General features: G+C 47.9%; 3 protein-coding genes across 7 annotated transcripts in view; 2 read left to right on the top strand and 1 right to left on the bottom strand.

Annotated features, from left to right (window-relative positions):
• The window catches only part of LOC135900058 (neuropilin and tolloid-like protein 2), a 465,151-nt gene extending 458,285 nt beyond the window's left edge, over positions 1-6,866 (bottom strand). The window contains exon 1 of the mRNA XM_065429491.2: positions 6,764-6,866. The gene's annotated coding sequence lies outside the window, so the exon portion shown is untranslated. The remainder of the gene's footprint in view (positions 1-6,763) is intronic.
• Positions 3,691-5,700, top strand: LOC135900099 (uncharacterized). Its single transcript, XM_065429548.2, has one exon. The coding sequence runs from the start codon at positions 3,691-3,693 to the stop codon at positions 5,698-5,700; it is 2,010 nt and encodes a 669-aa protein (XP_065285620.1).
• The window catches only part of LOC135900057 (uncharacterized), a 332,823-nt gene continuing 316,959 nt past the window's right edge, over positions 6,273-22,136 (top strand). For 4 of the 5 annotated variants that reach the window (XR_010563779.1, XM_070526745.1, XM_070526743.1 and 1 more), the window contains exon 1: positions 6,279-6,384. The gene's annotated coding sequence lies outside the window, so the exon portion shown is untranslated. Of the gene's footprint in view, positions 6,385-22,136 lie in introns of all 5 variants that reach the window. The other variant, XR_010563778.1, reaches the window with a different exon arrangement.

Raw genomic sequence — 22,136 nt, 5'->3', positions numbered from 1 at the left:
TAGGCGCAGCGGCGCAGCAGGACGGCATCGCAATTAAGCACTCGGTCCTAACACATTGTATAAAACTACCGCGCTCCTTCAAACCGCCTGCCGTACTTCGTCGCGGAGGCCCAAAAATGGGGGTCGCAGGCCCAAGATTGGGGGTCGCAGCGCGCTGGAAAGAAAAGATATACAAAAGCGCGGCGCCTGCTCTGCGCCGGAAAGAAAAAAATATACAAAAGCGCGGGGCCCGCTTTCACGTGACACAGATTGGCCAATGGGGGAGCGGAGGAGGCTGGGGCGACAGGAGGAGTGGAGGAGGAAGCGCCTCGGTGAGCGGGGTGGCGGAAAGATCTAAGAATGGCGCTACTTTTGGAAAATTGAGGGGCTTTACCGCGACGCGCCTGGCAGCGGTCCCAATGCGCGCGCGGCGCGCCTCCTGTCGGGGCAGCGCCGTACATTGAGAGGAGGGGGTCTTCTGTGTTTGCCGCAAGATGGCTCTGCGTGTGCGGAAAGCGCAGAAGAAATGCAGCGGAAACGCACTTCGCAACTCGTGTAATTGTGACTTCTGTACGTTACATGTTCATAATTACCGATATACACCGCAGTATAACTTGCCATGGCTCGTTTCGAAGGCAACACCGCATTCACTAGAGGCGCGTTTGCACCGCTTGGAAGCATCGAACTCGTGGCTGAGTGGTAGCGTCTCCGTCTCACACTCCGGAGACCCTGGTTCGATTCCCACCGGGCCAATCTTGGAAGTTGCTTTTTATTTATGGAGTGCCTGCCGTGATTTATCGCTCACGGTCAACGCCGCAAACGCCGACGCCGACACCGACGCCGACACCGACGCCGACGACACCGGATTTTCTGCGACACGAGCTCCTTAACGCTATCGCGTTAAAAGCAGGTCGGCCGACAGCGCCAAGTTACCTTCACGTAGCGAGCTCGCGCGCGGCTCGACAGCGCTACCTCCCTCCTGACGTCCCACGCGAGAGTGCACCACTCAAACATCTCGGTACTAATACACTTGTATTTCTATCTTGGTTCAACCTTTCAAGCAGTAAAATAGGTTCCTACAAAAGTAGGTAACTGTGTTTCAACCTTTCTAAGGTGCCCGGCAGAAATTGCAGGTAATTTATTAATCGACGAAAAACCTTGCATCGAAAACGATTAATCGATTTAAGACTAAAACGATGAATGATTAATCCTTAATGGAATAAAAAAAATTAGTCGACTATCCCTAGAGGACACCTAAGTACTTCTTATGAGTTGCGAATGCTAAAACAGTAATGCCGAATGGAACGCCGCTGAGCGGTCCTTCGATTTATGATCTCCTCGCGGGCGAGCAAGCGCGTTGAGGCGCTCCGCGCGTTTTGACTTGGCCTCACCGAGGCGCAATTGGAACGCAGGCGAGCGCGTGCGCGGACAAGGAACGCGCGGATAACACAAGCAGCCGGAGAACAGCGTCCGCACACGCTGCCTTATCTGCCGCCCTTGCGGCTCGCTGGCGACGCCCTCGCGAAACAGATGGTGCGCTATCGAAGCAACACGTGTTGCCATTCGGCCACTCTGCTGCGTCGAGGCGCGCTCGTGATCTGGTGTCGCAGCCAATGGGAATTTAGGTGTCGTTTCGCTGCTACACACTGTTGCGCCACGCTGCGTGCCTATCATCGAGGCAACGGGAGTTTCTCATGTTGGTCTCATTGAGACTTTTCACCTAAATATAATAATTAGGAAGTTTATTAATTAAGACTAATTATCTAATCAGGGGCAATGCAAAAAATAATCTGAGTATCTCCAAGCGGCGGCAAACGTTACCTTGGCTCTTTCCGGCTACGTAGCATTTGCATATTTTAAAGTTTGGTTCAAGTTAAGTGAAACACCTTGTATACTTTTTTGCAATTCGAATTATTCTCCACAGTTTCCTATATCACTGCCGAAGAAGGCCATAGGGTGCGACGTCACCAAAGATCATGTTAACTTGAGCGAACGACCCGTATACCGATTGTGGCAAGGCGTGATATGAACTACGTAGAAAACAGCCGATACTGTAAAAGTCTTATTGCTTCAGCTTTACATGCTGTTTGTAGATTGATTATAGACAAAAGTCATTAATCTTGACCCAACCCGTGTACGCTGTAACCAAGCGCAGGTACTGGCGGATAATGCGGGTCTACGTTAGATTAAGCCACTGGAGTTGTATTCTGCTGAGATTGCTTTAGAGCCTATTTGTAGACTTTAGTATACACATATATATAGCGTACACTTCCGCATTTGTTGACCACATGATATGATATGCGTAGTCGCTCTCGGTAATCCCAAGACCGTCTTCACAATTGCCGCAGCATGACTTTTGCGGCAGAAGAATAAAGAAAACCAAACGCCGATCCAATCGTGATACTAGATGTCATGAACGCCAACTTTAGCTACAAGCGGATTCCAACAGCCATCATGCGAACAGCACAGACACTCGTAATGTTTGTAGCTGACAACGCAGACTTTGTGAGTGTGCGACGTACCGATGCCGCGCATGTGGTGGGCGCGTTGTGTGTCGTCCGATTCTGAAATACTTTTCACGTTGTGCTCATATCTCGGCTGTATCACTGTAACATCGAGTGGTTTTTCGTTGACTCTTATCCTGCACTATAAACTCATCAAAGTTTCTCATTCACCTAAGATATGTGCCAAATCCTTTGAGCCCACCCAGTCCTTCACAGGCGGTATGCCTGCGCGTCCGAACATATCCGTACGTAATGCAGTAAAGCAGGTTGTGGGGCTAGTTGGTGCATAGCTTTCAAAAAATGAAGCGCCAACAGTGACACCACACTATGAAGGAACAAAGACAGGGCAAAGATAGGCTCGTGGACGGCCGAAATCACCAAGAGCGTACGCGACGCGACCAAAGAGATTGAAGCGGGCGCGGAGATCGACAAAGTAGACAGCCGGCTTGCGCATCTCATCGAGGCCAAACAGTCGATACTCAATCGCTGGAAGATACAACGGCTTAACCGCAGACTGAGAAAGAAGGTGGCGGAGCTGAACCGAGCGATCGAGGATCACTGCCGCGCTCTCTGCATGCAACAGTGTAACGAGATCTGAAACGCGGCAGACGGGCAGATGCATAGCGGGAAGACGTGGAACCTACTGCGGCACCTGCTCGACGAAACGAAGACCAAGTCGCACCAAAGGGACAGACTCGCCAGGCTCATACATCGGGTGGTCTCAGCACACGGCGTCGACGAAGTCACTAGGCGCATTAACGACAAATACCTGCCGACTACACCTACCGAACAACACGCGCCGTACAGCGGCCTGCCTAACGCGAACCTCGATCGTGACATCGACGTCGAGGAGGTACGCGCGGCCCTGCACGAGCTCAACAGACGGTCGGCAGCCGGCCCGGATCTCGTCACGAACAAGGCGCTCAAGAACCTCGATGACGGCTCGATTGAAAAGCTCGCAAAATACTACAAGTGCTGGAGAGTGGGCGCGCTGCCAAAGCTGTGGAAGACAGCCAAGACCATCGTGATCCCCAAGCCGGGGAGGCCGCCAGACACGGATAACCTCCGGCCCATCTCGCTCACGTCCTGCGTGGGCAAGGTGCTGGAGCACGTCCTGCTCAACAGGTGGCAAGACTACCTGGAACGAGAAGGGCTGTACCCGGCCACTTTGATCGGCTTCAGACGGCACCTCAGCACGCAGGACGCGATGCTGCAACTCAAATACCAAATCATCGATGATGGCGGCAGCGCCCGCGACAACAAAGCAATCCTAGGGCTCGACCTGCAGAGCGCCTTCGATAAGGTGAAACACTCGGCGATTCTGTCCCAAGTCTCCAAGCTCAACATGGGGGAAAGATGCTACAACTACATCAAGGACTTCCTCACGGACAAGACCGTCGAGCTACGAGCAGGCGACCTACAGACACAAGAGAAGAAGCTCGGGAGCACCGGAACACCGCAGGGATCTGTCATTTCGCCGATTCTGTTCAACCTGGTAATGATCGGAGTGGCCGAAAAGCTCGGGCGTATCGAAGACGTCAGGCACACCATCTACGCGGACGATATCACGATATGGGTGACCGGTGGCAGCGACGCCCACATCGAGGGCGCGCTGCAAGCCGCTGTCGACACAATAGAAGACCAGCTGGAAGGCACCGGACTGAGATGTTCGCCGAGCAAATCGGAGCTTCTCATACTCCCACCTACCCAACAAAGCAGAGGCAAGACCAGACAACGCGAAAACGAAAAAATCAAAATCCTCACCAAATCCGGCAACGTGATCCCCGAGGTCGGCAAAATTAGGATCCTAGGCATGGTCATCGAAAAGCACGTAAGAAACGGCGAAACCATCACCCGTCTCAAGGCAAAAGCAGCCAATGCGATTCGACTCCTCAAACGAGTCACTTCCCGAAAGGCTGGCATGAGAGAGGAGAGCCTAATTAGGCTCGTCGAATCCTTCGTCGTCAGCCACGTCGTGTACGTTGCAGCGTACCACAGATGGCTGCAACACGAACGAAACAAAATCAACGTGCTCATCAGAAGAGCGTTCAAGACGGCGCTGGGCCTGTTCGAGTCCACAAGCACGACCCGCTTGTTACAACTCGGGCTGCACAGTACGCTCGAAGAAATAACCGAAGCGCAACGGACCTCTCAACTGGAGCGGCTGTCCGTGACCAAAGCCGCGAGGAAGATACTGGACGATCTGGGAATTAGACGCTCGAACGAGGTGGAGATGAAGCTCCCCGTCCACGAAGATGTCCGACGCCAGACCAGAATCGACCCCATACCGAAGAACATGAATCCCGAGTTCAACAAGGGAAGAAGAGCGGCGAGGGCCAAGGCTCTCATCGACCAGCATGCCAACGACGAACACGCGCGGTACGTGGACGCGGCCGAATACCAACGGAACGCCTTCACAGCGGTCGTCATAGAGGCGTCAACCGGTGCCACGAGGACGGCAGCGAGCGTGAGAAGCGCCGAAGCGGAACAAGTGGAGGAGGTAGCCATCGCCCTGGCCATCGCCGACGCAGACTGCCACACGGTGCTGAGTGACTCAAGACAGGCGGTGCGAAACTTCGCCAAAGGGCAAATCTGCAGGGAGGCTGAGCGTGTACTGCGAGCGGTAAAACTAGACGAACGAAAAGTACGACTCAAGTGGTTCCCGGCGCACGCGGGCGACGCGTCGGAACGCAATGAGAACCATAATGAGACGGCACACGCCACGGCGCGAGCGCTAACCAACCGCGCCCCGGCGACAGACCGTCCGACGTGGTTCGGAACCAAGGACCGCATGAAGGATTACAATGAAATCACGAAGGCCTACCGCTTGGCACGCAGGACTCTTCCACCCCCGCACCCGAGACTGAGTCGAGCGGAGGCGGTAGTACTGAGACAGCTCCAGACCGGATCGCTACCGAGCCCGAAACTGATGAATCGCATGTACCCCGAGACATATCCTACAGATATGTGCACAGTCTGCCGGAGGGATACCGCAGACTACACGCACATCTTGTGGGACTGCATTAAATATCCAGAAGACGCTAAATCAAGAACACTCCCACCGCGGCTCGAGGCAGCCGCGAAGAGCTACGACCGAGACCATCAGCTCTGGGCCGTCCAGCAGGTCCTCGAGGCGCTCGAAAGGCACGGACCCAGCGAGCCAGCAACGGCGAGCGGAGACCAGCGCCGAGTAACGGCAACTTCGAGGATGACGTAGGCCCTCGTCGGGGCGCGCGAGCGCCCAACTGCAGGCATAAATAAAGTTTCTCCAATCCAATCCAATCCAATCCAATCCAATCCAATAGTGGGCCGTCACTGTTGGCGCTACATCTTTTGAAAGCATATGTAATTACTGTATTGCCTGATTTGGCCTATCATTGGAACAGAAAATTTGCACTAACATGCGTGCAGGTATTCCATTTGGCGGTAAGCTGGAAGATATGCCAGAAATGCACTGTATTGCTCATCGTCGTTGGCGATTATGCAAGCGCTTGACGGGCCTTGTAACGGCTTTTACAAACAGCATATTCATCCAAGTGTGTTCCAGTTGCATGCGATAGCCCACAGCGTTTATAATACAACGCGCTAACGCAAAAAAATGAAAAAGAAAAGCAACCCGTTTCGCGCGCATGGCACGCAATGAGAGAGAGACATCCAAAAAATGAAAAGGAAAGAGGCGCTCGGAATTCTCAAAGTGCGTACACCCTCGTCGCCCTGAGTGCCTGCGCATGCGCAATGACAGCAACAGCGGCGCGCCATCTGTCCGCGTCAATTCGAATTCTCAACGACTGCGCCATGGGCACGTAAATGCTTGTTGCAGCGGTGGGCGGTGTCTGCCTGAACTTTGGTGTCTGTGCATTTGTGTCTTCTTTGTGGCATCGCACATCAACGACACTGAACGGTAAGCTTTAGCAAAGGTGTTTTCTTTCAATAGCTCATGGTTAGGTGAGCGTAGTTCGTAGCACGAACCGCTGCATGTAGCGTAGGGGACTCGGGCATGGTGTCGGTTTGTCGTTTACACGATTTGATAACGCGCTCTTGTTCTCGCTTCTCCTGTATGGAATGTTTTACGGCCAGCGATCGCTCACGCTTGTTGAGTTTAGCGTTAAATAGTTGATGGGCGTAAAAAGAAAATACGCCATGTTTTACCTCAATACAGAGCAGCCACTAAGCGGATTGTGTCTGTTAACCAGTGTAGTGTCTGGCGTTCGTTCAGAGCGGGGAATGTCCCACCAGCGACATGCAGTTGTCACGACTGATGTTCACGCCTCATTACTCACTTTGCTTCAAAGGGCCACGACGCCTTCCTGACCCTCACGGAGGTACCACTAATCGTTGACAGGGTGGACAGGGTAATCTTCGAAAACTCCCGGGGAAAAGCGTCGATGATAGGTGGTTGCCTCCTATGGACGTCCGCACGCCAAGTTTCATCCTAGACGCCAGCGCTCGTTTCTCCCCTGGCGAAACGATGCCACCTCCCACGGGTGTGCGTTTCCGCCGCTTCGCTTCAAGGTCGCGCCCTCGCATAGCTCGCGCTGCGCGCTAAACGTCTCTTGTTTGCGACGGTGCCTCTTCGCATGACTGGAAATTATTATCGTGTTGTTAACTGTCACAACAGCAATGTAAACACGAAAGGATTGATGTAACCAGTGAAATTGTGCCGATTCACAAGAAAATGGTGCGAAAAAAGCAGACAACAGACATGGATTACTCCGGTGCACCGAACAAAGTAAACAACGGGCAAACGAAGCGATCTCTTCATTGATCACTCGCGAGTGTATGACTGTTTTTACATGTAATCCATATGAATTTTATTATTACTGGGCATATAATTCTTTTATTCAAATAAAAACTGCGCTAGCAGTGGCCAGAGTTCACGCGTGCCGAGAAGTTGAATATGTGCACGATGCATTGAACATGACCAGAGTTCATTCCTGTATCACCACTGCACCGATCGATCGAGTTAGCGAATGATACACGCCCGCGTCTTCGTCGCGCAGGCATTAGATGAAGCAGAAATGATTACTAATACTTTCAACTTCCGTCTCTTGACAACTGCTGAGAAATGGCCAAGCTATTTACACTGCTGCCTCTATTCTATATCGTAGGGTTAGTACTAGTTAAAGTTGTGGGCGGAAGTCGTATTTGTGCTATGCGGCGATATAATTTGTATATTTCCGCACAGTGTCGATGGAAGTCCGTTGCCGCCAATACAGGCAACACGGATCTGTAGCAAACATTTTGTGGGGAACTGCAAAAATGACTTCAGCTAAGAGGCATCGTATGTGCCGACGATTTTTCCGGTGCCACATACGATGTCGTTTCCACTGGTGGGCACCGTTTCGGAAATTCACCTTCTTTAAATAAGGAATTTCGGTTTCAAGGAAAGGTGAATTTTGAGGGCAAACAAGATCGCTAAGGAGAAATTCGAAGTGCAGGACCTCCTTCTAATTTCCCAGGAGTTGGGCATTGCCGCCGGCTCCGCAAAAGAAATGCAGCAGTTCTCGACGTCATGAAGGCAGAAGTGACGGTCCAGGAAGCTGACGAGGCTTGGGAAACCATTGTTGAAAGAAAACAAAATCAGAGGAGCGCGAGAGGCGTAAGCGTGAAGCAGTACACAGGTGAGAGTAAAGTAGGTGAGAGAGGTGCGAGCGTGAAGCAGTGGAGAGGCGCGTGATACGCGATCGTGAAGAGGAGGAGAACAGGCGTGAGATTTTGTGGCGGATGGACGTGTTTTTCCAGGGCTCCGTATCGGTGAAGAAATAAGCTTTTTGTGCATACTTTGAACATGCTTCTGTTTTTGATTTGCAGATTTCTTTTAGCGTTTAAATAATAATTGGGTAGTTCTTTTCCCTGTTTTTTTTTCGTGTGCACGGGTGTGTTTTGTGTACTGGTTTTGCAGCGTAGTCAGAGTGCCCTTTCGCACCACGTGCTTCAGCACGTACAACCGTGTGGGACGTCAAGTCTTTATAGCCTTGAAATAGTAGCGTGGAAGTGGCAAGACTAATATCTATTAGTGGTTTTACAGTGAGTGCTTTGGTATTGGGAATATTGCTTTGTTAGGGAAGTTAGAACGTGGCCACGTGGTTGAAACCGTGCGAACACGTGTCATACCTTAAGTCTGTGCGGCATTGATTGCTTTGAAAACATTGGTAAGAATTACTTTGTGGCATTTTGAGGATTTCGATTCTGTGCATATCGGTTTTTGCTAGAAGGCACGTGCTCGGAAAGCTTCGGTGTTTGGATTAGAAAAAGCTGTACAATACATGGCAAGAAAGACGGGAAAGCGTGTAGTGTGCGAGGGGTCCCTCAAGGCAGACAAGGGGATGGATGAGAGTGGAAAGAAAATCAGTCAATCGGCAGACATTGTGATGTCGATGCTAGGTTGAAGAAAATGGAGGCTTTCCAGGATGAGCTTGTCAAACAGGTCGAAGAGCTCAAAAATGAGCTAAATACGGAGCGTGATGCACGGAAGGTGTTGGAAAAAAAGACTTGAAGCAGCCGAGGAAAAGGTGAACAGGGCCGCCATTGTGAACGAGAATGGTCGCGACAATGGAACGCAGTCCCCCGACGTGACAGGAGAGGGAGTGCCAGCAAAGTACGTGGAATGCGCGCAACGTGGTGAGGGGTGAGCTGGAAAGAGCGCCACCTACCTTGATGCCGCGACGCGGAAAAAGCAGGAGCGCATGGTTCAATGCTCCTTGTCAAGTCCGAATGATGCGGAAAAGGACAAAGGGAAAAATTATGGGGTTTTACATGCCAAAACCACTTTCTGATTATGAGGCACGTCGTAGTGGTGGAATCCGGAAATTTCGACCACCTGGGGTTCTTCAACGTGCACCTAAATCTAAGTACACGGGTGTTTTCGCATTTTGCTTCAATCTAAATGCGGCCGCCGTGGCCGGAATTCAATCCCGCGACCTCGTGCTCAGCAGCCCAACACCATAGCCACTGAGCAACTACGGCGGGTAAGGACAAAGGGAAGCAGGGAGAGGCCTCGGTAGTGGGAGCGAGTGAAATGGTGATTATCGCCGGTGACTCAAACCTGGCTAGTTGCTCAGAAGCAATTGTGGACAGGGTGAAAGGCGATAAAAGAGTGGCGGTAGGGACATTTCCAGGGCGGACACTGGATTCTGTCATGTAGCGAGCAAAAGAAAAGCTCGCGAAAAATGACCGCGTGCGCAACCTTGCCATTGTAGCAGGCGGGCTAAATGGCGTCCTAAACAGGAATCAGACAGTACTAGCGCAGCGCTTGGCGAAGGGCTTGGCGAAGACGACTTGCACGAGCTGTCCCCTCAAGTGCAGATCATTGTGTGCGCGGTGCCGGAGGTGCCTGCACGTGACAGTCACGTACAAAGAGCCGTAGTGGCTGCTAATGAAGATATGGAAAATGAGCCGTGAGAAATGTTTTGAGGTTGTCGAAGTAAACAGGGAATTGAGAAGGTGTGGTGGTTTTGAACGAGACGAGATCCACTTCAACTACAGGCTTGGACGAGAAGTGGGTGGTGACTTGCTGGTCGCGCTGTTGCTTTCTTAGGTGGCCCACGGGCGCTCAGGTAGAGTAGGTAGTAATGAATAAGGTCCCCAGGGGAACCTCAGAATAGCATCGCCGTCAATAACAGAAAAAAGCAGGAAAACAAGAAAAAGAGCTCGCTATGCAATAGGCTACATAAACATTCAGGCCGGCACAAGAAAGGAAAGTGGGTGGAGATTGAGGAGCAGTTAAATAGAGAACAAATAGGAGTATGCGGTTACAGAAGCGCGCATTAGAGACTCGGAAGAGCCGCTAGTGATTGAGAATTATGTTTGGGAAGGGTGCAGCAGAACTAGGTCGGAAATAGAGAAAGGGGGAGTCGGAATTCTCATCCACTATGGAGCCAAATGGAAAAGAGTAAATTCAAAATGTCAAGAGCAATTTGGTTACCAGGTACAATGAGTGGAAAGAAAACTTGGCTGGGCGTAACGTATTTGTGGACCGGAAATAATTGCACATAGAAGAATAAAGAGTTAGTGGAATGCCTAGGTGCTTATATTAAGGGTTTCGGAAACGATGCCGAAATTATCCTGTTAGGTGACATGAATGCCCACATACAGGATCCAGATGGCTATACCCTCAACAACGGGAAGTCGATGCTAGATCTTTGTGAGCAACATAACCTCGTTATCGTGAATACAGGGCCTACGTGTGAAAAGCAGACCACGTGGGAAGTGGAAACTCGGCAATCGACCATTGATTACTGTCTGATGACATAAGGAATTCATAATTTGAGAGAAATGGCCATTGATGAGGAAGGGCATAGCAGAATAGAGAGTGACCATAAACGCAGCATTTTGAAAATGGAATACGTAGTTGGGAAAAAGAGCATGGAGTGCAAAATGGCCAGTCGTAATTTGAACGCTGTACAAACAAAAATATAGTCACAGGAGTCGAGCAAGAACTTGGAAAATGGCCAAGTAAAGAGCGGGAATATAGTGAGCTTCTAAATGTAATAATGACTGATATACGGAAAGAGAAACATGTTCGGAAAGGAAAAAAAAAAACCGAAAAGCTGGTGGAACAGCAAAATACGAGAAGCGGTCGCCGAATGACAGAAAGCATCCCGAGAGCACAGGCAGGCAAAAAAAGCGCGATTGCCACAGGATGAAGTAGCTAGTAAATGGGAAATATAGCGGGATAATAAAAAATCTATGGTTAATTCAAATACTGGTGCAAGCAAAGATAAAAGGTGAAAATGAACGTTGGTTGTCAGAAATACGCTTGAAAAAGAAGGCCTCACCTGGAATATTTGGGGACCACATAAAATTATTAGGCAGGAAGTCAACAACAATTCAACAACATATCCTAGACGAAGATGGAAACAAACTGAAAGGGGACGCGGCTATAAATTACACCCGAAAAATAACGGCCGAATCTTTCCTAGGCAATGACGAGGTTGTATTTGAAGAAAGAAAGAGCATGAAAGAAAACCAGATGGAAAAGTAGCTGGTGCTGACAAATTTCATCTGGAAGAAAGCCGAAGACAAAATTCCTAAGCGCACAGCCACAGGAATAGACGAGGTTCCCTTTAGGCGGATTAATGAACTAAGACCAAAAAGTAAGGAGCTCTGATGAAAGCAGTGGAAGAAACTTGAAAAGATCGACGAATACGAGACAGTTGGCGAAAAAGTAGAATGAAATTAATTTATAAAGGTAAGGGGAAGAAAGGTAGAATTCACTCGTACAGACCGTTCACCATTGCATCGGTAATATACAGGGTAGCAATGCAGGCAATTAAATTAAAGCTCCTAGCACGGGCAGATAATCAAGACACTTTGGGAGAACTTCAGAATGGCTTTAGAATGGGTAGGCGTTTGGATGATAACTTATCTGTTCTTACTCAGTGTATTGCAATATCAAGAGTAGAAAGCAGATCGTTATATGTGGTCGTATTAGACATTACAGGAGCGTATGAAAACGTAGACCACATCATTTCGTGGGATATTCTAGTAAGGGTAAGGCTTAGGCAACGTCTGTCTACAGCTACTGAGAGAGATTTACCTAGAAAATGCCGTTTGCGTTGAATGGGAAGGGATGAGGAGTGAGCAGAAAGTTGATATCAACAAGGGACTGAGGCAGGTGTGCCCTTTATCCCCACTGCTGTTTATGATGTACAAGCGGAGGATGGAGAGGGCGCTAGAAGGAGGTAATATCGGGTATAATCTCTCATACAAACAGGCGGGTACAGTAGTAGAGCAACAGCTTCAAGGTTTATTTTATGTGGACGACATTGTGTTGCTAACCACAAGCAAAGTGATTTGCAACGTCTCGCAAATCACTTCGGATCTTTGCAAATCACATCTGCCATCTGTGGACAGGAAGGTGATAATTTAGGTTTGAAATTTCGTGTGAGAAGATCAGGGGTTATGGTATGCAATGAAGACAATGAACACACAGTGGCAATACAGGGCCAGGAAATACCTCGGGTAAAAGAATATACATGCCTTGGTATATGGATATATGGAAACACAGGAAAAAACAATAGCAGTAAAGAGGAAGAGAACTGTAGCAATAAAGAAAGACAGAGCGCTATGGGGATACAATAGGTACGAGCTGCTCCGGAGTATGTGTAAAGGTGTAATGGTTCCAGGACTTACATTTGGAAATGCGGTTGTTTGCTTGAAACCAGCGGTACAATCAGGGCTGGATGGGAACCAAAGGTCAGTGCGACGCCTCGCATTGGGCGCTCACGGGAAAACTACAAATGAAGCTGTGCAGGGTGATATGAGCTGGACAAGTTTGAAGCGAGGAAAGTTCACAGTAAAATTGATTATGAAGCATGACTGAGTAATACGGAAGAAAGTAAATGGGCTGGGAGAGTGCTGAGGTATTTGTACAGGAAAAACACTCATTCACCGTGGAGGCAAAGAACTAGCAAGCTTACCAGCAAGTATGCGGCCTGTAAGGTGGCCAACACAGCAACAAAGAACGTCAAGCGTAAAGTCAGAGAGGCTGAAATAATCTCATGGGTGGCGGCAATGGAAAAGAAACCTGCCATGGGTAACTACTTAAGAGGAAAAAACGAAATCAGGAAAGAAACAATTTATGACAACTCAAAGGGAAGCTCATTACTTTTCGAAGCGAGATCGGCATGCCTTAGAACACGCACCTATAAAGCGAGATATAAGAAGGAGGAAGAAGCATGTGCTTGCTGCGGTAAAGCTAGGGCAACTATGGAACATGTTTTATTACAATGTGAAGACGTCTGCCCAGTGGTCGATTGAGGCACCACTGGCCTCCTTGAAGCCCTTGGGTTCAGCGGGAGCAGTGAAAAAGTAAACATGTCTGCAATAGGGATGAGTAAGAGGCGATTGGAGGATTGGTGGAAGAAAAGTACAAAAAGAAACGACAAAAAACGGAGACGCAAAAAAAAAATAAAGTTCACAATTAGGGGGTCAAAAAGGTTGGTTATGGGAAGAGACCGTGTTTTTTTTTCCTTTTTTTTTCTTTTATAACCTAGGCAGGACATTAGGCAGTACAATAGTAAGAACTTCCTCCTCTCCAATCTTCGTCTTTCTCTCCCACTTTCCCATCTTTCCTGTCTTCTTTTCGCTTCTTATTACTTCCGTATTTCCTGGCGGCAAGGGTTAACCGTGTGTGATATATTCAACCTTGGGTATATACATTAGGTTATAGTGGCGCTGCATAGCTGTCGTCTGCAGGTTTCTTGGAACCTGTAGCGTCCCCTTGTTGGGCTCCGTGGTGGGTGGCTACCACCGCCACCGAATTTTGAATCCATCCAATGGCAGAAGCGTTCCCGCGACTTTCAGATCGGCCTCTGAAAAGAGGTCGCACCGAAGCAACTTTTCAGTTCTTTTTAAAACCAAGCCAAGACACATTTGCGAAATACCATGTTCTTCATAGTGAAGGCAACACCACCGTTAGAAAACTGTCACCATTCATAGTATCGAAATGCCTAGCAAATACAATTGGAGCTGGCTACAAAGCCTCGAAGATGGCTAGCGGAGACCTCCTCCTTGAATTAACCAAAAAAGATCAACTTGAAAAACTCGCTGAACTGACCACTATCGGTGACATCAAAGTGACAATCTCTCCACATCGCTTACTCAACACTAGCAGGGGAGTTATATCTGAAGAAGACTTCTTGAACCTCAGCGACGAAGAGCTCCTCGAAGGATTTCAGGAGCAAAACGTAATTAAGGTCCAGAGAATCACACTACGACGAAATGATCAACAGATTCCGACAAAACATGTGATTTTGACATTTGGTAGTAGCACTGTCCCTAGTTCACTCGACGCAGGATATCTGAAAATCAACGTCAGACCGTACATACCCAACCCAAGGCGCTGTTTCAAGTGCCAGAGGTTCGGGCATGCATCTCAATCATGCAGAGGAAAGGAAACATGCGCGAAGTGTAGTGGCAATGACCATCTATCTGACAGCTGCAATGCTCCCGCACAATGTGTCAATTGCAAGGGCGATCATCCTGCTTACTCGCGGAGCTGCCCTTGCTGGAAAAGAGAAAAAGAAATAATTGCAATCACAGTAAAGGAAAAGATTTCATTCTACGAAGCGAGGAAAAGGCTAGGGCACTTACCTCAAGCAAGCTATGCCAGTGTGACGCGGCAGGGGGCAGCGCCACACCGGTCTCAGGAATCTACAGGGTCCACATCCGGTACTCCTGTAGAAACCCCAACCGCCCCCTTGGTGGCTGCAGCCAGTGCTGCTCCACCAGCAACGCATACGGGCCCGCAGACAACAGTGCCGCAGGGCCCGAAGTTGAAGCGTATCCCACAGCCCGAGACGCGCGTCTCGGCGCCTGGCTCTCGATCGTCCAGTGCCTCGGAAAAGGCAATGGACGTCGATCCAAAAATCCCGGCGTCATTGACGCCAAAAGACCCGCGCTCCTTGGAGCGCACACAGAAGGATAAACATATTTTAACTTCTGTGAGAAAGGGAAAGGTAACCTGAGCGGTTACCGCCCTTCATAATAGTAACCAGGTTTTAAATAGATGTCACCTACAATTTACAAGCTCACACACAAAAGCATTTTTTTCCCCAATTCCAATAAGATGGCTTTTATCATTCATTGGAACTGCAGAGGCCTAATTCACAATCTAGGTGACATCAAAGACATCATAAATAAATTATCACCAGTAGCATTCTGCCTTCAAGAAACGAACCTGGGACCCAAACATACACATTTTCTTAAAGGTTTTACTGTCATAAGAAAGGACCGCGAGCACTCCAGCCGTCTATCAGGAGGTGTCGCTATTATCGTCCAAGGTGGCATCCCCACACGGAACGTTTCACTACAAACTGCGTTTGAGGCAGTAGCCGTCACTGTTTTAACTTTTAAGACTGTCACCATATGTTCGATGTACATCCCTCCCCATACCCATTTCACAACTCGAGACATGGAAAATTTAATTAGCCAGTTGCCGGAGCCTTTTGTCTTAGTCGGAGATTTTAATGCTCATTGCACTCTTTGGGGCAGCGATAAGAATGACCCAAGAGGACAACTTATCGAAGATTTCATTTTGACAAACATCTGTCTTTTAAATTCAGGTGCGCCAACTCATTTTTCACCGAGTTCACACAATTTTAGCTGCCTCGATTTAGCCTTTTGCTCTCCGGACATTTTTACAGATTTTAAATGGGATGTACTCGAGACTTCATATGGCAGTGATCATCTACCTGCCATAATCAACCTCACCTCAACGCTACCCATTATATCGCACAAACCACGCCAATGGAAATTACAAATGGCAGACTGGGCTGTTTTTACAGAAAGTGCCAGGCTGGAGGAGCTTATTTTAACAAACTTAAGCATTGACGAAATTAATGAAAAATTTACTAACTCTATAATTTCTGCAGCTGAAAAGGCCATTCCACAATCTTCTGGTGTTGTTCGCAAAAAGCTAAATCCTTGGTGGACACACGAGTGTACCATAGCAAAAAAGCTGCAAAATAAGGCCTGGGGAATTTTACGCAGGTACCCAACACATAACAACTTTTTAAATTTTAAACAAGCCAAAGCGAAAGCTCGATACATCCGGAGACAGGCAGAAAAATCTTCCTGGCAAAAATATGTGTCAACAATTAATAGCACCGTCACATCCAAAAGGATGTGGGAACAGGTCAGGAAGTTTAAGGGGGACTACACACCATACACGATACCAATACTCACACCTTCAGGCACTCAGACAACACTACAAGAACAAGCGAATATACTTGGGGAACACTTCTATAACGTCTCTAGCTCGGCTAATTATACAAACAGATTCTTAAATTACAAACTATCTGCAGAAAAACAGAAACTACCAACTACTTGTACGTCAAGGGACGAATACAACGCTCCATTTACGTTACAAGAGCTTAACAGGGTTCTCTGTGCTGGCAAAAAAACTGCAGTAGGTCCTGACCGGATCCATTATTCTATGCTCGCACACCTGTCCCAAGCATCCGTAGATGCTCTCCTTAATTTTTTTAACAAAATATTTGAATCCGGAAGCATGCCAAAATGTTGGGAAAATGCAATAGTTGTCCCTTTTTTAAAAACAGGAAAATCCCCCACATCCCCAAGCAGCTTTCGACCCATTGCCCTGACAAGTTGTTTGGCAAAATCGTACGAGAGTGTCGTAAATGCGAGGTTAACCTTCACGCTTGATAAACGAAACTCCATCGATTTTCACCAGTGTGGCTATAAGAAAGGGTGTTCAACGACAGACCACCTCGTCCGACTTGAACACGAAATACGTGAAGCATTTTTACACAAACAGCACTGCCTGGCGGTGTTCTTCGACCTAGAGAAAGCGTACGACACCACGTGGAGATTTGGAATCTTACGTGACCTCGCCGCGTTAGGAATCCGTGGCAAAATGCTAAACTGTCTGGCTGATTTTATGTCCAACAGAACATTCCAAATCCGTCTAGGCCCTGTGCTCTCGCGCACATTTATCCAAGAAAACGGCGTGCCACAAGGTTGCGTACTTGGCACAACACTTTTTATAATAAAAATGAACTCTGTCAACAAAGTAATTCCCACCTCTGTTATGCACTCCATATATGTTCATGATCTGGAAATAGCGTGCCGCGGCTCTAACTTACGAACATGTGAAAGGCAACTCCAGATAACAATAAATAAACTAATGGAGTGGGCTGAGAAAAATGGCTTCCGCTTCTCTACTCAGAAAACTGTTACAGTGCTATTTTCGCAAAAACGAGGGTTGTACTTAGACCCGGATTTAAGATTGAATGATGTCGCGCTGCCGGTAAAACAAGAATATAAATTCTTGGGAGTAACCCTTGACAAAAAAAATAAACTTTCTTGCCCACATTAAAGCACTAAAAATTAAGGCAAATAAAGCATTGAATATCCTCAGTGTTATCTCATAAGCACTGGGGTTCTGACCGAACGTGTCTTTTACGCATTTATCGGTCTCTTGTTCGTAGCCTTTTAGACTACGGCTCCATTGTTTACGGCTCAGCCAGACAATCCTACATCCAAAGACTTGATCCAGTACATAACCTTGGACTGCGACTGGCAAGTGGTGCCTACAGAACTTCACCCATTGAAAGCTTATACGTCGAATGTAATGAACCCTCCTTACAGCAGCGCAGAGCATTACTCACTTTTTCCTACGTACTCAGAATTCAGTAATCACCGCAGCACATATGCTACAACATCCTCACACAATGCAACTCACGCTTACACTACACAAATAAACCGAACGTGATTAGGCCACTTGTCCTGCGGTATGAGCAATACTGTCGGGATTATGACATTCCCCATGGAGTCCTCCAGGTTGCCAAGAAACCACAACGGCTGGCACCGTGGTGCGATTTCACACAGTTGTGCGACTGGACATTGACTCATTTAAAGAAGGAAGACACCCCACGCGAACACATTACAGAAGAATTCCGTGCACTTCAGGACAAATATCAAAATAACATGCAATATTACACTGATGGCTCTAAAACAAAAGATCACGTGGGTGTGGGGGTTGTAGCGGAAAATTGGGAAACAAGTATTCGATTACCACAACACGCTTCTGTGTTCACGGCTGAAGTTTACGCTATCTGGGTTGCTGTTAAAAAGATTATAACTGATAAACACAAACATGCAGTCATATACACTGACTCTTTAAGCTCACTGAAGGCTCTACAGTTGAAATCTGAGTGTGAACCCCTGATAGGAGACATTTTAAACATGTTGGTGCTTAACGAATACGGGAGGTCAATTCGTTTCTGCTGGGTCCCAAGCCATGTTGGGATACCAGGTAACGAAGCGGCTGATAGATGTGCATTGATGGCAGCGCACAAAGATATTACAAACACGAAACTCCCATATAATGATAGCATCCGTGCAATTAGAAAAGCCTTCACGGTAAAATGGGAACGCGAATGGGACCGTTGTGCCGACAACAAGCTACATCTCACGAAACCCATAGTTGGCGAGTGGAAGTCATGCTATCATCAGGAGCGGTTCATCGAAGTAGTTTTATGCCGACTACGCATTGGGCACACACACCTCACGCACAATTACCTACTGACGAAAGAAGACACACCAACATGCGAGAAATGTCAACAGCCACTAACAGTTATGCACATATTACTCACATGTACGCAGATTGAGACACACAGACGAACACTTTTGTACAAACTATATCAACTACACATACCTTTACACCCTACTCTGATTTTAGGTGATGATCCGCTAGTCCCATTATGTGACATCCATAAATTTCTACACGACACCGGATTTTTACATAAAATATAGATTACTAACATAGCCTTTTTCCTTCACAAACTGGATTTCAAAACACCTCGTGTTTGGCGCAGCATAGCCTTAGCTGCTTTTGCGCCATTAAACCCCATTTAACTAACTAACTAATAGTAAGAACTTCGTGGTACAACCCACCACCTCGTTCCAAAGGGTACGCTCATAACATCCATCCTACATTCATCCATCCTCCTGTTACTTGTGGGTCATGTCCTGTTTATTTAGGGCGCTTTGTTTTGTTTTTTTTCTTTTAATTTTTCATGGCTAGGGCGTGCAATTGTCATTCGTGCCCGTTGCAAAGGCTGAAGCCGCATTACGTCGTCGTCGTCGTCGCGGTCATCATCATCATCATCATCATCAGAAACATGCGAGCGTGAATCGGAAATGCGCGAGGGGGGCGAGCGTGAAGAGGCAGAAAGGCGCAAACGATAAGCAGAGGAGCACGAGAGGCGCGAGCCGGAGGCAGCGCAACGGCACGCTCCTATAGGACAGAAGAGCTTGAGCGCAAAAGTCAGATAGTTAGATGGCAGATAGCGCGACGCCAGCTCCACACTTTCGAGGCAGACGAGGATATTGTCAATATACTCGCCGCTTTTGAGAGTGTGTGTGAGAAAAAGTGTCAGCCGGGAATCGTGGACCGAAAGATTACTAATACTAATCCCGTTAAGTGTCGCTAAGTGCTTATCAGAGGAGAAAGCGCGAGACTACGATAGGGCTAAGAAGGCTTTGTTCAGACTCTTCGGTATAAAATTTCACGCCGACTTCGAAGGCCAAAAAGAGAGAGTGGCAGAACTCGCCGAGGAAGGAGGAAGGAAGGAAAAAACTTTATTTAAGGCCAACACTAAGGCCCAGTAAAGTAGAGCGCCTGCCCCGCCAAGGCTCGTTGTTCATCCTCCGAGTCCGAGTGAAGCCAAGCACTCCAGGAAGGAGGGGAAGGGTAAGGAAAATGAGGAGAGGTAATGGCAGTGTTACATGAGTACAGAATGTGTTCTGCACCTGCCCTTATCTCCGGACAGTTGGGGCAGTGAGCTGTGCTACGCCAACCGAAGTTGTAGAGCATTAGTGGCGTGAGAAGAGTGTTCGTTTGAACTTTACGAAGGACATGTGCTTGTTCCGTGTTGAGTGAGGAGTGAGGTTGGGGCAAAATAGTGCGGCTTTCCTTGATGTTCTTGTAGTGTTCAGTTATTTGCGCTTTGTATGTGGCAGCGTCTTCCACTGTCGTTGGATTTGGCCAGGGAATCGAGGGCGCCCGGAGGTTAATTTCGCGGGCACGTTGATGAACCAACTCATTTCCCTCGATCCCAGCATGACCAGGCACCCAACGCAGGGTGATTGTAATGTTCGGTTTGCGGTTACAGGATTCTGTTAAGATGTCATGTAGGTGTGTTTCCAACAGTCGGTGTTGTATGTTGCGAATGGCTTTGCTGGAGTCGGTATAAAGGTTGATGTTACTGGAGTGGTGCTTAGTGAGTAGAACGGCTTCTTGTATGGCATATATTATCGCGTGAGTCTCCAGAGTGGCTATGTTGGGAGGGTTGGAAAATGGCCCAGCTGTTTGGATGATCGGTGCTGTCTGTCCAGGTGTATATATTGCATACGCGTATGACCCCATGTCAGAGCGTGCGGCGTCGAACTCGCCAAGGATTGCAGCATGCGCCGAAGTATCCGCAGTACGCCGCGACGATCAGAGAGAAGCAACAAAGCGGTAGTTGGTTCCGGGAAACCGAAGGTTAACAAGTCTTGCCATAGGAATATTAAACCGGAGACTTCAGTTGAATACAGTAAAAACAAAGTACATGATATTTAATCCGATCAATAAGCATAAAAAATGATTAACTTACAGTACAGAGGACATAACTTAAAACAAGTAAGTGTGCAAAAGTTCCTTGGGGTATGGTTTAGTGAAGAGTTGTCTTGGACTCCTCATGTCAGTCATCTGCTCTCCGAACTCGCAAGGTCTGTTGGATGTATTAGAAAAATAGCTCCTGTTCTACCTCTTTGGCTAAAGCAATCACCATAGTGCTCCCTGTTCTATTCTAAACTTTTGTATGGCATTCTGGTCTGGGGGACAACGAAAAAAGGGAACTAGGATAGGCACAACTGCTGCAAAAACATGTCCTCCAGATTTTTGTGAGCCACACCGGCCCTATTAGTTTGTTGCCGACGCAACCACTTTTTCCTAGATTTGATGTTTTACCTGCAAATAAAGTCTATTTATGGATACTGGCACAGCGAATTTATAAACAAACTCCGCAGTATTTACACACCTGTCTTGGCGCAATATGATATCCGTAACCCCAAACGCAGACATAACAAATCAGAACAAATTATGGAAAACAAGAACTGCAATATCAGATAATAGACATGTTAAATAACTGTGCTTCTATTTTGGATTTCTCCCCACCCAGAAAAACGTTCAAACGTGAACTGCGGTCAATTTTGTTTTCCGTTGAAATGGTTAAGTTACAATCATAAATGTAAATTTCCGTTTCAATTGTTGATTTCCTTTTAAGAATTTTTGTGATATGAGCGAATCTTCAACGTGATTTTTAAAAATCAACTGTCCATAGTGCTTAAGTACACCCATATTGTATAGGATGTATGATGTATGTGTGATGTAGGCTGTATGCGTGTACTATTTGTAACGCCGCTTCTCTTTCGTTACCAGCTCTCTGCTGTACTGTTGTATACTGCTCCTTTTGTTACGGGGGCAGGGACCTCGTCAGGCAATCATGCCTTTAGTCTCTGCCACCCGCAGGATGATGTGATTTTCCTGTAAATAAGAACTGACTGACTGACTGACTGACTTCAAGTTCCCCCTGCAGGCCTCAGGAGAAAAAGGGTGACGCACCTAAAGTAGCGTAAGAAACAAAGGCGCCCGCTGACAGTACACGCGCATTTGAGGCGCGGAAGAGAGTTGTTACAATTACGGAGAAAAAGGCCACATGTGCCAGGAGCGGCAAGAAGCAGGTGGTATTTGCCACAATTATGGACTCCAATAACAACCTGCAGCTGTTGAAGCCGTATATGGGAGAGCTTTCAGAGGACGGCTAGGTTTGTACGGAGGCGGCAATTTCGGCCAGTTTGCCAGATCAAGCCAGCTATGGCTCTTTGAATGGGTCAGAGCAGACGCTGACGGAGCGAGGAGAACCCTTCCCCGATATGGGAGCTTTCAGGGCAAAAACACGGGAGAAGACTCGAAGACTGATAGGCGTGTCGCCTATGGAGCAGCGGTCAGAGGACCATGGAACGACTCCCGAGGCAGCTGCGCGCAGTGACGAGTCGAACGTGTTAGTAGCTGGAAGCGAAAAGGCAATAGAGAGCGGCGGTTCTGCCGCGCGAGAAATGGAGGGCCCGTTAGGCCAAGTG

This window comes from Dermacentor albipictus, chromosome 1 (genome assembly GCF_038994185.2).
Source record: "Dermacentor albipictus isolate Rhodes 1998 colony chromosome 1, USDA_Dalb.pri_finalv2, whole genome shotgun sequence".
Taxonomy (NCBI): domain Eukaryota; kingdom Metazoa; phylum Arthropoda; class Arachnida; order Ixodida; family Ixodidae; genus Dermacentor; species Dermacentor albipictus.
Note: the sequence above shows the minus strand (reverse complement) of the source record. Positions and strands in the feature narration are given on the sequence as shown.